This window comes from Vipera ursinii (assembly GCF_947247035.1).
Source record: "Vipera ursinii genome assembly, chromosome: Z".
Taxonomy (NCBI): Eukaryota; Metazoa; Chordata; class Lepidosauria; order Squamata; family Viperidae; genus Vipera; species Vipera ursinii.
In genome coordinates, this window is record NC_139517.1 from 18033486 (window position 1) to 18048296 (window position 14811).

A 14811-nucleotide genomic window follows, 5' to 3' on the forward strand; every position below is an offset into this window, starting at 1 on the left:
CCGGAATTTTGATCGTGTGACTATGGGGATGTTGTAAGTGCAAGGACCAGTCGTAAATCACTTTTTTTCAGTGCCATAACTTTGAACAATTGCTAAAGAAATAGTTATAAATTAAGGACTACCTTTGAACATCCCAAGGAGCGCTTTCAACTGTCTGTGTCACTGTCGTTTGAATTGGCTGCAGCTTTTGGATGCTCTTCAGGGGCAGCTCCTTGTAGACTGCATTGCAATAGTTTACATGGGAGACAACTAAGGCATGCGTGGCTATAAGCAGAGCCTATCAATCAGGGAAAGTCAGCCTTGGCAAACAACACAAAAGTTGTGTAAAAATCTTCCTGGATTTCCTTTTTGAATGAGAGATCCCATGTCGGGCACCGGTTTTGTTTTGGATACTGTAGCCCCAAGGAGAAAAAGAGAGAGACTGTCCTCAGAACCAAGGGCCCTAAAACTCAAAGACCCTAGGCCTTGCCTTAATTGGGTTGAGGCCTTTTTCTTCCCTAGCCAAATCCCCACAGTTTCCACACACGGAGCCTCTGTGGCATCACGATGGTCAGCCCAAAGTGGATTTGTGAAAATGAAATTGCATCTCCCTTTGGCCATGTCGTGTGGGGAATTCACTGGAGAAAACAATTCTGTTTGGAAGAGTTAGCAGTAAAAGGAAACCAGGCCATCAACACGGTGGCTGGACACTATCAAAGCTGACACCAGGCAGAGCATAAGAAATCTCAAAGAAGTAACGCAAGATTGGAAGATGTGGAGAGAGAGAGAGACCTGGCCCATAGAAACGTCAAGAGTCAGACTCAACTGAATGGATAACATCATCATCATTGGCTTGATATATTTATTTTATTTATTTTATTGAATTTGTATACCGCCCTATTCCCGTAGGACTCAGGGCGGTTTACAGGGCAGTTAAAACCATGAAATACAAAAATTAAAATCAATTAAAACAATTAAATTAAATTGAAGCCCCAAGAGTAAATCTAAAACCCATTTAAATTAAAAACCCCACAGTCTGGACCAAACAGATCAAAGAGCCAAGTTTTCAGGTCCCGGCGAAATGAGCGAAGGTCGGGGGCAGTCCTAAGTTCCGTGGGTAGTTGGTTCCATAGGGCAGGCGCACCCACAGAGAACGCCCTTCCCCTGGGAATAACCTGCCGGCATTCATTAACCGGCGGTACCCTGAGAAAGCCCTCCCTGTGGGGGTGCACAGGAAGATGGGAAGATGATGCCGGCAGCAGGTGTTCCCTTAGATAGCCCGGACAGGAGTGGGGAACTTGTCGAGCCTTGTGAAACACTCCAGAAAGCCGGAGCTGTGTGTTATGTATCCAGGTGAAGAGAACACATACACACTTACATAGCAGTCACCACCAGGGGGCGTTGAACTGTAACTGTTTTGGCGGGAACCCAGTTTCGGCGGGAAACAGAGGTTCAAACCGATTGGCCGGCTGCTCACCTGGCCAGGTATAAAAGGAGGGCAGGTAACCCCTATTCCTCAGTACAGTCACTTCCACCTAATAAAGATTGGCCATGCTGTACTCATCGTCTCGGCGTCATTCCTGCTCTCCAGAACCCACTACACAACACTGTGGATTAGGCCTCCCTTCCTCTAAATCAGGGGTAGGCAACCTTGGCTCTTTTATGACTTGTGGACTTCAACTCCCAGAATTGTTGAGCCAGCTGGCTCAGGAATTCTGAGAGTTGAAGTCCACGAGTCATAAAAGAGCCAAGGTTGCCTACCCCTGCTCTAAATCAACACCCAGCTGGAGCCAGACCAGAGGAAGGAAAAAAAAATCAGGGCAACACAATGTCAGCCACTCCCAATCCCCGAAGCCTGCTCAGAAGTATAACATGATGAAGGTATCAAACGCCACCGAGAAACCAAAAACAGCCAGCATGGATGCACCACCCACATCCCACTGAATCTTATTAAGCACCCACATCCCACTGAATCTTATTAAGTAGTTTCCTTGTTTCTTGATGCTTCATCAATCCTTCTACTTGTAGCTTTTACAGTAAAATTTAGCATGAAATCTGAAACCCAGTCATAGAACAAGCTAGTTGAAATCAGTTGTACCAAATTAATAAGGGCACCTTTAAGCCCTGTTCTGTGATATGTTGAGGTTGGGTTGAATCATAGCTGAAGGAGCTGTGCAGAAAGATTTCAATGAATCTGAGAGCTGAGAACGAAAAACTAACTGTGGATTCAACTCGTGGTGTCTTTCCTCCGTGAGGTTTCTGAAATGACATAATACTGATCAAGATTTGCAAAAGCCAAGTTTCACAGCAGATCAATACTCTTTGCCAAGACGCTTCTGCAAGACTACCACAATAAGTTGAGTAAGATAAGAATGAACCTCACAGTTCCCATAGCCAATCTTTGCCAAAGGCTCGTCAACAAGCTAGCCTTGAAAGCTCGGCTATTAAGCAACTTTGATAAGACAGGAGCTGATCTGCAACAAGAATCCGCTGACAATTCTTCCAAGAGTTCCTCTGCATGTGAAATGAAGCAAGGGAAGGTTGGCCAGGAGCCAATGACATGTCACTTCAAATAAAAGCTCACGAACAGAAACAAACAAAGCCTTCGTTTGTGGGCGGCATCAACAGATGGGCAATATGGTGTGCTAATGATTTGGCTTTGTGTGTATATGTGTGTGTGTGCGTGCACCTTTAGGAATGGGACGTGCTAATATTAAAATGCTGCACTTGACTTTAGGATTGAATGAAGTTGAAAGATACAGAGAAAAGAGCATGCAGGGAGACATAGGGGAATAAAATGTGTAGCTACCGTACTATGCTCACTAACCACAATGACTTGTCTCACAGGGCATCCTAAGCTGAAACCCAATAAACCAGATTATGGCTTAGCCTATTTGTGCAAATCCAGTCATCATCCAGTTCCTTTCCTTTTTTTTCCTTTTGTACTTTTAAATTAAGTAAAACCATCCTTCTTACTCGGGACGTCATTTTAGATAACAGAATAAACAAACAAACATCAAGGAAATAAATCAAAATAATCAAGATTAGTAAAAGATACATCAGTTTCGATAGATGATAGATAGATAGATAGATAGATAGATAGATAGATAGATAGATAGATAGATAGATAGATTGATTGATAGATAGATAGATAGATAGATAGATAGATAGATAGATAGATAGATAGATAGATAGATGGATGGATGGATGGATGGATGGATGGATGGATGGATGGATGGATGGATGGATGGATGGATAGATAGATAGATAGATAGATAGATAGATAGATAGATAAATGGATGGATAGATAGATAGATAGATAGATAGATAGATAGATAGATAGAGACAGACAGACAGACAGACAGACAGACAGACAGACAGACAGACAGAATAAGATACTGAAAATAGAGTAAACTGCACATTTATATATTGAAACAATACAGTTCTGAGGAAAGGAAATTGTATTTCTATTTATCTAAAACTTTTGCTTTTAGAAACAGGCCTCTTTTACATTAAGCACAAATTAATTTAGGATTAACTATTATGAAATAATCTAGGTGATGTAACATTTGTTCTCAATAATTATTCCCAATCATTCACCATACTATTAATTCTGCTTATTAGGAGGATGTGTTTATTTCTAAATTTTGCTACAGTTGGGGAGTAAAATAATGGGGTTTTTCCCCTCTAGTTTATGACGTTGCTGCCTTGTCCATAAAAATTAATAGGTTTGTCAAGGGATCAAAGAACAACCAATGCCTTGGAACTTTTTTATTCCATGCAAGTTAAAGAAAAAAAAGTATTACAACTCTTAAAGCAGTCATCCTTCCCCCCCACTAATATGAAAAAGGAACTGCTGAAATAAATAGAGCTGCTTTACACCTGTGAAATTTGGAACGTTCTTTCTTAAGAAATATGCACAGCCCTAGTGTTTTACTCCTTAATGCCTGAATTCATCACATCTTGAAAGTTTAATTCAAACTGGTTTCTGGATTCGCATGATATGTTCTATCATAAACTACCCAAAGGGGCTGTTTATGCAACCAATTGAGCCATTACAAATCAAAAGAAAAACCAAAACTGTGCCAGTGCAACTGATCATTCGATTATTTGACCATCTCTGTGAAGGTCAGAGTGTGGAATGGTATGTGGGAATGGCCTTGGGAGACAGGAAGAAGAGCTGCAGACGGGACAATGGGCAGGTACAGATGTCTCTGCCCACAAGAACTAGGCAGAAATACTCTTGGCCTTGCAAGATTCTGTTAGGAATTGTTGTGCAGAGGTCTCCTTGTGCTACCAAGGAGTTGCACAGACAAGGAAGGGTACTGAGAGCAGTAAGAGTCACACAGTAACCCCAAGAGTACACTGAGTTGTGAAAGCAAAAAGTACTTTACTTTTGAGGTGGTGTAAAAACAAAAATGCACGGTCAAAAAGAAAAACAGTCCAGGTCATACACAATAGTAACAGTCCAAGGAGTATTCCAAATACAAAGTCTTCTTACCGGTCCAGAGGTCAAATACACAGTTCAGGTTTATCACAGTAGTAAACCAACAGTACAGCAAAACAGTAATAGTAGAGAGAGCAGTGAATTCAGAGAGAGAGAAGCTACGTTCCTAGCTCCCTCTTATGGCCATGAGAACACGTACACACCCATTGGCCAATTAACATCTTAAAGTCACAACATCATAGTTTATATATTTTCAACCCAACTATGTAGGCTATCACCATATGCCTAACAGAGTCTGTTAATGTTGTTGTTATTTGCGAAGCCGTATCCGACCCATCGCAACCCTATGGACAACGTTCCTCCAGGCCTTCCTGTCCTCTACCATCTTCTGGAGTCCATTTAATCTCATGCCTACTGCTTCAGTGACTCCATCTAGCCACCTCATTCTCTGTCATCTCGTTCTTCTCTTGCCCTCAACCTTTCCCAGAATTAGGCTCTTCTCCAGTGAGTCCTTCCTTCTCATTAGGTGGCCAAAGTATTTGAGTTTCTCTGTTAATCTAGCCCTTACAATAAAAACAGAGCAAGCACTCCTGGTTGTGCTTCTTGTCTGAATGTCATCCAGGTTATGGTTGTCCCAAAGGTGCTTTTTCAAGAGACAACTGGACTTTCTTGTTTTCCTTTGAAGGCATTTCGCTTCTCATCCAGGAAGCTTCTTCAGCTTCTTGGATGAGAAGCCAAACGCCTTCAAAGGAAAAAAAAAAGAAAGTCTAGTTGCCTCTTGAAAAAGCACCTTTGAGATTCTTGTGTGAATGATCCCACAAGGATAACGAGGTTCAGGGCTTTTTTTCTCATAGAACGCTCAGAACGGAGTTCTGGCACCTTTTTTGGATGGAACTTTGTAGGGTAGGCAAGGCGGGTTGTATGATATGTGTGAGTTCCGGCACCTTTTTCTTTTACAAAAAAAGCACTGACGAGGTTACTCCAACCTTCCCCCCCCCCCAGAATAGAAGCTCAGTGCGGTTGTCCTCCACCTTAATCACTGTGTCACCAAGACTAATAGGAGGAAGAAAGAATGTTATGTATGTCTGCCACCCAGTACTTATTATTGCTTATAAAGTAATAGGAAACAAACAAACAAAACATACACAACACAACATAATACATTAGGCCCATTTTCTGAATCGTGGGATTGCAACCTCACCTTGTCAGACAGGTAAATGCCACAGTAAGCCACAGAGGAAAAACCATTTTCCACTTTTTGGTAAGTGATAATCACAATCAAATGCGGTGAGAAATAGGGCTACCACAACTTCTAGAGCCAACTTCGCTTAACGTCATACTGTAAGTCCATTCGTTCTTAGCTGCATGGCCCTGCATAACTGAAAACACACAACTTCCCCACGTAATAATCTTTCTTTTGTACTAGAACCAGACAGGATGAATTCCCACTTATTTTCCCCTTCTGAGGATTTACTTTCCAAATCCAGTTCCTGCCCCCACGTCCAGATCCAATGTTGCCAAATTTTAGGGTATCTCTAAACACACCGTCAGTCAGTCTCAGACACAGACATCCAAAATGCACACATCCAGGAACACATTATATAAGGGTTAGGCTATTGGGGGCAGGAAATCCAAACAACATCTATGAAAAGATTTTATGCCGGATGCTAGACAGGGGATTAGCACTGGGGCCAGCTGTCTTATTCTCTGCTCGTGTGTACAAAATGCTACAAGCACCAGTCCGAAATCGTAGCTGGCAGAGGAGAGCTATACCGCCAAACCTTTTGTTCCAACTGCTGAAAGCTCAGAAATATATTTACTAATGATTGAAATCACTTTGAAACTCTGTGTGTCTGAGCCAGGTCTGCAGTCTGCATTAATTGAAGGCAAGAAGGGCAGAGAATCACAGGGCACAAATGATAGCAAAGATTTTTTCAGATCCCTAACTAACCTCCGTTTCCCAGGATCCTTCAGGAGAGCAATGGACACCTGAAAGCTTCACATAATATATGGGGCCAGTATCATACATAAATGTAGGACCAAAATGGTTTTCCTTTTTCCCCTCAAACAGGGTTAAATCTATTTTAGGTGTTACAGTTTTGTGTGTTTACTACTTCAGGGAGTGCTGGTTTTAAAATTTGGTTCAGAGCTTATTATTTATTCCGTGTGTGTGTGTGTGTGTGTGTGTGTGTGTGTGTGCAGGCACACACACGCCTTCAAATTAGTTTTGACTCCTGGTGACTGCATGGATTAGGCCCTGCAGTTTTCCTGGCAAGATTTCAGAAATGGCCTTCCATTGCTTTCTTCCTAGAGCTGAGAGGGAGGGGCTGGCCCAAGATCACCCAGCTGACTACAGTATGTGCCTAAGGTGGGACTAGAATTCACCATCTCCTGGTTTCTGGCCTGATGCTTTAACCACTCACCAGACCAGCTCTCATATTTAATAGCATTAGTACTTTTATTTGGTATGTCTTATATCTAAGACATACATTCTCTGTGGGCACGCCAGACCTGTGGAACCACTTGCCGGTTGAGCTCCAGATTGCCCCCGACCTTCGCTCCTTCCGGCGGGATCTAAAAACCTATTTATTTGAGCAAGCCGGCCTGGTCTTATGGGTTTGGGGTTGGGTTTTAATATGGTTTTAACTATTGTATATATCGGGCATAAATCATTTAATTGTTTTTAACTTTTGTACTTTGTTTTTTAATGTTTATTGCCCTGTACACCGCCCTGAGTCCTTCGGGAGAAGGGCAGTATAAAAATTTAATAAATATAAATATATAAATATAAATGCATAGTGCACAGTACCTAGGCTTATTTCCCCCCTAAGAACAACACTGTAAGTTAGGAAACAAAATGACTGCCCCCTCCCCCCACCCCCAATCACCCACTGGATCCAATGCCTCACTTTCTACATCACACCAACTCTAACAGAAATGATTGTAGAATATAGAATACGAAATTGTGATGCTTTGAGGAGAATTATAAAAGATTTTGATGAAAGAAGTGGCCTTCTGCTTTACAATGATTTTGTTTGTGCTTAAATCTTGGTTACAGTCCATGAGAATGATGTGGAAGGAGCTGCTGCACTGGATACATAAATGAAACTAGTTAATATTTTACCAAACCAAATGAGGGATTTGGATAATTTTCTTAGATTGGATTTACAAAAGAGACCTGTTAAAGTTGTAAAGAATTTTGTGAGGGGGGGGAAGGAAGTCATAATAAATCAAGTTCCATTACTTTATTTGAGAAGATTAAGGATTAAGATTGTTAAACATAAAGGGAAAGAATATGAGGTTGGTTTATTTGATCAAGACGAAAAGGGATATATTGTTTTCTCTAGTACTGATAAGGAGGCTTTACAGATTTATATAACATATATATGTGTATGTATGTGTGTGTGTGTATATATATGTGTGTGTGTTAAGTGTTTGTTAAGTATTTTAGAATACCTTGCTAGGCCCAAAACACGGGACAAATCTTATTGCCTGTTTCAGCCTAGCAAGGTATTCTAAAATACTTAACAAACACTTAACACATATCTCCCTTGCCTCTCAGCTAACAAAGCGAGAAAGAGCCTGTGGCCTAGAGGTTAGAACAATTGCCTAATGTGCAATTGGCCCAGGTTCGAATCTCAGAAGGGTATGGCTGACTGATGAGAACAAATGAGTTTGAAATGGCCATATTAGTCTCCCTTTAATTCTTTGTTAGCAATCCAAAAAATTTACACACACACACACACAAACATATTATTTCACTCTACCTTTTCTGAACTTTCTATTTTTATCTTTTTATTCCTATATTTTTTTTAGTTTGCAATAGTTCCTTTAATTGTAATGCTCATTAAAATTAGTATTTAAAAAAGGTTTTTTGCCTTGTTAAGATGAGGGTATGCCAATAGAAACAATTCTAACCACCAAACTGGGATTCATGGAATTCTTTGGGGAATCTTGAATTCTTAAAGATCAGGCATAACAAGGATGTTTGTATGTAATATAGATTCCCAGGTGTAAACAACCAAACACTCACTGAGTTCAAAGTACTGAAAAATTTATTACTGAGATCTATACACAAGAATCCAATCAACTAATGGGCAAAGCTAAATAGGCGCTAGATAAGGGTCAAGGGAATACACTGGTAGGTCTCTTGTGGGAGCGCAAGGATTCCAAACTGTTGACACATTTATCCCCACCTTCCAGTTTAGCTTGCTTACCTCCTACATGATGAAATAATAGAACCAGGAAGGACCTGAGATTCATCTCCTGACAAACAATCACACGAATGTACCTTTGATTCTCTGGATCTTCTGAAGAAGGCACCAACCTATTGAGTTGGCCATCTTTTCTGTTACTCAGAGCACTGTGTACTCAAAACCAACTTGGCATCTCCCAGATGATTTGAACTGTAGCCCACATTGCCCTTAGAAAATCACGTGGGTGAAAATTTGTGGGGAAAAGTCCAGCACATACAGAAGGTGCAATGTCAAAGAAGGCACAGGTTCAGACAATAATTGAAAGGGGCTGGAACAATTTGGCTCTCTGGCTGTCCAAATCTGGCATAAATCAGAACACCTTATTTAATTTACTTTTTTTAAAACAAAAAAATCAAATATACTCAAGTCCTCAAGTACAACTAGAGAGAGACACAATTCTGTAAAAGCAATGGAAATGTTTGATTGAAGGAGAGGTGATATCATGAAATCAAAAGCCTCCTGTAGAAAGTTCTTTTGCATTTATTATTTAAATCAGGTATGCCTAGCCTGCAGCCCATGGGTCACATCTGGCCCTGTATAGTGAGTAATGTGGCCCCCACAAGATAATAGAACATTAAAAAATAAAGGAAGTTTGTTATTTATATACATCAAGTGTACTGTATATTTTATATGTGGCCTTCTTCACTCTGTGGTCTAGGTTAACCTGGACAACTATGATCTAGTAGTAACTGTGAGAGAGATCTCGGAGTCCTAGTGCTGTGAGAGAGATCTCGGAGTCCTAAATATGAGCCAGCAGTGTGCTGCAGCTGCCAAAAAAACCAACACAGTGCTAGGCTGCATTAACAGAGGGATAGAATCAAGATCATGTGAAGTACTAATACCATTTTACAATGCCTTGGTAAGGCCACACGTGGAATACTGCATCCAGTTTTGGTCACCACAATGTAAAAAAGATGTCGAGACTCTAGAAAGAGTACAGAGAAGAGCAACAAAGATGATTGGGGGACTGGAGGCTAAAACATATAGGGAACGGTTGCTGGAATTGGGTATGTGTAGTTTAATGAAGAGAAGGGTGAGGGGTGACAGGATAGCAGTGTTCCAATATCTCAGGGGCTGCCACAAAGAAGAGGGAGTCAAGCTATTCTCCAGAGCACCTGAAAGCAGGACAAGAAGCAACGGATGGAAACTAGTCAAGGAGAGAAGCAACCTAGAACTAAGGAGAAACTTCCTGACAGTTAGAACAACTAACCAGTGGAACAACCTGCCTCCAGAAGTGGTGAATGCTCCAACACTGGAAGTTTTTAAGAAGAGACTGGACAGCCATTTGTCTGAAATGGTATAGGGTTTCTTGCCTGAGCAGGGGGTTGGACTAGATGGCCTCCAAGGTCCCTTCCAACTACTTCTTCTTTCTTCTTTCTTCTTTCTTCTTTCTTCTTTCTTCTTCTTCTTCTTCTTCTTCTTCTTCTTCTTCTTCTTCTTCTTATTATTATTATTATTATTATTATTATTATTATTATTATTATTATTATTATTATTATTAAAAAATATAGAGCAGAAAATGATAGACAGCCATACTGCAGAGAAAGATTTTTTTTCTCTACTCACCCAACTCATGGCGACTGGTTTGCAAAGACAATCCTACTAAGCGATTGTTGTCTTATTATCTAACTCCACTGTTACAATGTTGGAGAAGAGTCCTTCAAATGAATCTTTCCCTCCTCTTCACCATGTCGCTTGCACACCACCCAAACACCATCCTGGTTGCACACTTGCAGAGGGTGGTGAACAAGGGTAAGGGTAAGAAAGGGAAATAAAACTGGGATTTCCCCTCTTAGCGTGGGGACCTCAGTCAATCCCTGGTGAAAGAAAACTTGTCCTTCAAGACTCATGGAGCAGAGGGCCCACGTGTCTAGATAATATAAAGTCCTTGGCTAGTAAGGGGAGTGATGAGGACTGAAGGCTGTTTTTTTTTCTCAATCTTAACTGGCTTTCTTTTAGCCTGTCTCTCTGAGGAACATATTTAAGAAATGGCCAAGAGACAGCAATACGACAAAACTTACTTGCAGGATACAGTGGATACCGAGGATGGAGTCACACAGTAAACCTTAAATCCAGCTTAACAAAAATGCAATTGCTCCGTTTGTGTAACATGCTTAGGCCCAGAGAGCTGAACCTTGTGGCTTAGCATGTCTAGTTCACACAAAACGCTAACACGCAACTGGGTGACCTACAATATTCCAAATGACAATCTACCCACCCCCATTTTGACTAAGAGTGCTGTGTCAACTAGCCACTTGCTTCTTTGTTACATTACCTGTAAAATTGAGGGAAATGGTTTATTTTGCCAGGTTTTATTATAGGTCTGGTTGAGTCACCTCTGGCCAAATATGTTTTATGGGCACAGCTTGCTCCTCTGTCTTCCATAGCCTTTCCTAGTAGAAATTTGTAGCTACCATTCTCATGTTTCCCCATCCCCAAACCCAGTCTTCTGCTCTTTTTGTTAGTATCTAACTTTAGCCTCTTCCAAAGAGTAAACTTTAATTCCCAGCATCTCCAATGAAGGTTGTGCTAGTTGAGGAATTCTGGGAACTGAAGTCCACGCATCTGGACATTTCCAAGATAGGAAACATAGACTTGTAACTACATAGCCTCATTCTGACAAACTTCTTAAAATATACAGTGACTGCCAGTACGGGAAGGTCATACATTTTTTCTTCAACAAGTTTCAGCTGCTACATCATCTAATTTCTTCTTCTGGAGACCAGCTTAGCGGAACTGACTTTCAAAATTTCTTCCCAATTTCTAAGGGCTGAAGCTGTGAGGTGAGAACCGGTGATTCTCAAATACACAGGTAAAACTGCATGGTTTCAGCGCATTGGTGTCTTCTATCCTGTTTGCAGTAAAATTACTTACCTAGCTCTATTATGCCCGTTAGGGTCTGCTGTAAGGAAGTATCTGAATACAGGTTTTAATATTGGAATTGATGACCCTGCTTGGCATGAAAGCTGGCATACTCTTAAATATTGATGAGGAATTTACTGTCATCCCTCCATCCCCATTCCCCAGTTTTAAGCAAAGGTGCAAAAATTCTCTTAGGATTGGGTCCCCATCATTCCTTTGGATGCTCCATCCTGTCTTTGTCGCAGCTGTTGCTGAGTCAGAGTGACACACATCTTGTGCGGAAGACATCATAAGCTGTGACTCTGGGCTCCAAACTATGCCCTGTTTTGTTTTTTAAGTAGTAGATCATTGATCGGTCCTGAAGTTCAAAAGCTGTTTATAAAGAGATGATATGCACAGATGCATGTATTCAGGACTTGGTACCATCCTGGGACAATCCAAATCCAGCCTGAAGAAAAACAGATTCTGCACCTCAATAAATTATGCAAAAGAAGCACATTTGCATATCTCTTCTATAATTTAATCTGTTTCTGCTACTAGGAAGTGTTCCATTCCTCTACCTGCCTTATTCAATCTTTGCCTGGCATTCCAAAGTTCTATCTCTTTGTTTTTCAAATTTAGCTTAGAAACTTGGCTTTGATTTCTTGTCTTTTTTTTTAACAGCAAGGGTTATTCTATATGCTGAGGGTGAGCCTGATTAATTTCATTGAACTGGGTACTCCAAATTCTTATGCATTCATAGAGATGCCTTACAAATCTTCATGTTGTCCCCAGGGAACCGTATTTGCGGAAGGGATATTTTGTTGTCTGCACAACTATCCATTTCAGTCAGAAGAGTTATGGAAGACGTATACGTCCTTGTGAGTTTAAATATACTTATAGAAATAGGAGCAGGGGGGAGAGAGACACAGCGAGCGCTCTCTAGCCACTTATAACTCTGGTGAATATTTTATGTTCCACTATGACGGTGCATATTTCAAACTGGAATCCATGCCAATTACGTAAAGCAATTTTGCTGTGGCAGTCAGACTCCTCCCTCTGTATCTTTATGGTGGGCTGGGATTTTATTTTAGTTTTTCTTTGCTTTGCTTTGTTTATTTTTAAATAGCAATGATCTTCTCAGCTGCACCGACTGTAGCCTTGTTTGATCTCCTAGTACTTTAGAAGGCCTTGCTTGGAAGGAAGTGGAGTGGATGTGGGGAGATTTGGATGATGAGCCATTCCTAAAGGAATGTATCATCTTACGTTGGGTTTGCTTTAACGGGAATTGGGCCATTTTGGATCGTGACTATCCAAAACCTCTTTTTGCTCAAGACTTAAATTGTTGAGAATTTGATCTCAGTGGGCTTAATATTCAAACATTCCTTTCCCGATTTGATTTCTTGTGCATTGTCTTTCAATTCAGGAATTGACAACATTTCGAATTCCTTGTCCTGCAAATTGAAGAAACTAAGATGAATTTGACAAGCTCATATCACCCCTTGCTATTTTAAAGTCTATCCTCTACTAGCAAAATTATTCTCTGGACTGATACAAGGCTGAGCAAATGTAATAAAATAAATGAAAATATAATATTCAGCCCAGAAAAAGATTTAGGTATAATGGGAAATCTATGGATGTATTAAGGTGGTGGTGGCAGAAATAGTAATGCTGAGTGGCGGCAACATTATTGTATGGGGTGATGGGGTGGGGTGGAGAAATGGATAGATGAAGGTTAAAAATAGAAACATTTCTCTTTCTTGTTCTTTTCAATCATGGTGACTTCTCTCATCATCACATTCTGGTGACCAAATATATAGTGTTTGGTAAATGCTAAAATACTGGAGATAGGAGCAAAGGGAGATATGAAAGAGTTTAAATGTGATTTGTAGAACTAGAAAAATGATTTCCCTATATATCTGAAGCATGCAAACACAGTGATACAAAATAAATTGAAGCATTCAGGTTTGTAGCCAAGAGATTCCATCTGGCTATAGAGCAAAGGAGAGATTTTTTTTTTTAAAAAAAATAACTTAGATAGAAAGTGGATTCTGTAAGCAGGGGCACACATGAAAAAAATAAAGCAAAAATGGGAAGAGAAGGAAAAGCAGTTTGTGGTCTTCGGTGCCTGTATGAAAAGCTACTAGAAAATATATATTATGCTGTGTGAGAATGCTAGTTAATCATGGTTGACCTCCAGTAGCTGAGCACTCAGATAAGTATGCAATTAAATATGGTTTGTATATTTTAATTCCACCTAATTAAATCAGGAGATCATATATAATTCCCACAATCCCCATTTGACTTGCACACAACACCCTAGTGAGGTAGGGAACTGACCTGAATTCAACCTCCATCCTTCCCCCTCCACAAACTGTGTACTGGGAATGAGTTCATTAACAAGAGACCGGTATTTTTCAGATCTGAAGTGTTCGGATGAGGCAAGCTTGGTGATTATTGTGAGAACATACAAGAAATACTGAATGGGATGGCATTACTTTAAAGACCTTGCTGTGTGCATGTGTATCTGTTTAAGTGCAACCTCAGAGCTGGAAAATGTGTATAAGCTATAAGTGAGTAATTGACGATACGAATATCTGTAAAGTGTGGGCTTGCAACACCCCCCATTTTCAATTCCAGTTTACCCTACAATTCAATGAAAACGTAGAGCATTTACATGTACTGTTTTAAATAGTTACAGTTTACAATTCAAAGCCCGTTATTTCTCTTTTGCCTAGATGGCAGTAAACTTTATTTTAAACCCCCCCCTTTCCCCCCTCCCCCCCAAAAAAAATCTGTTTGCATTTTCAAAGAGAGAAAGGAAAGCCAGCAGGCAGTGTCAAATTCTTACCTGTTTATCTGCCCCAAGGTCCTTCCGGCCAACTTCTTAAACTCCTCTTTTCGAAACTCCATGACGTTTTGCTTCCTTGGTAAAAGTCAGAAGCGCTGGGACGCCTCTGCCCCTCTCCTTTCCCACTGTCACCTTTGGAGACACGGAGGTGAACAGTCACAGACTCCGCCGCAACATCAGGAAGGCTTCTTGGGGGGAGAGGACGGGGTTGCACAGCGATCTCAACCCGTTCCTCTCGCCCGACGCCTTTATTTATTTATTTATTTATTTATTTATTTTTCTCGTTTCGTGTGGGCTTCTTTCCCTCTTGCCTCGATTTCCCCGTTCTTTTCTTCCCTCCTCTTTCCTTCCTAGCTCTTCTTCCTCCCCTCCTCGCCACCGGTCTCCGGGTTTTCTCTAGGACCCTCGAGATCTCTCAACTTGAGGAGCGGTGCGTG

General features: G+C 40.8%; 1 protein-coding gene across 1 annotated transcript in view; it reads right to left on the reverse strand.

The window, feature by feature from the left end:
• SLC17A7 (solute carrier family 17 member 7) overlaps positions 1–14625 on the reverse strand; it is a gene marked incomplete at its 3' end in the record, with an annotated part of 57501 nt that extends 42876 nt beyond the window's left edge. Inside the window, exon 1 of the mRNA XM_083376585.1 lies at positions 14375–14625. Coding sequence (XP_083232711.1) covers positions 14375–14436 — 62 coding nt within the window. The 5' untranslated portion in view covers positions 14437–14625. The remainder of the gene's footprint in view (positions 1–14374) is intronic.
• Between the last annotated feature and the right edge of the window lie 186 nt (positions 14626–14811).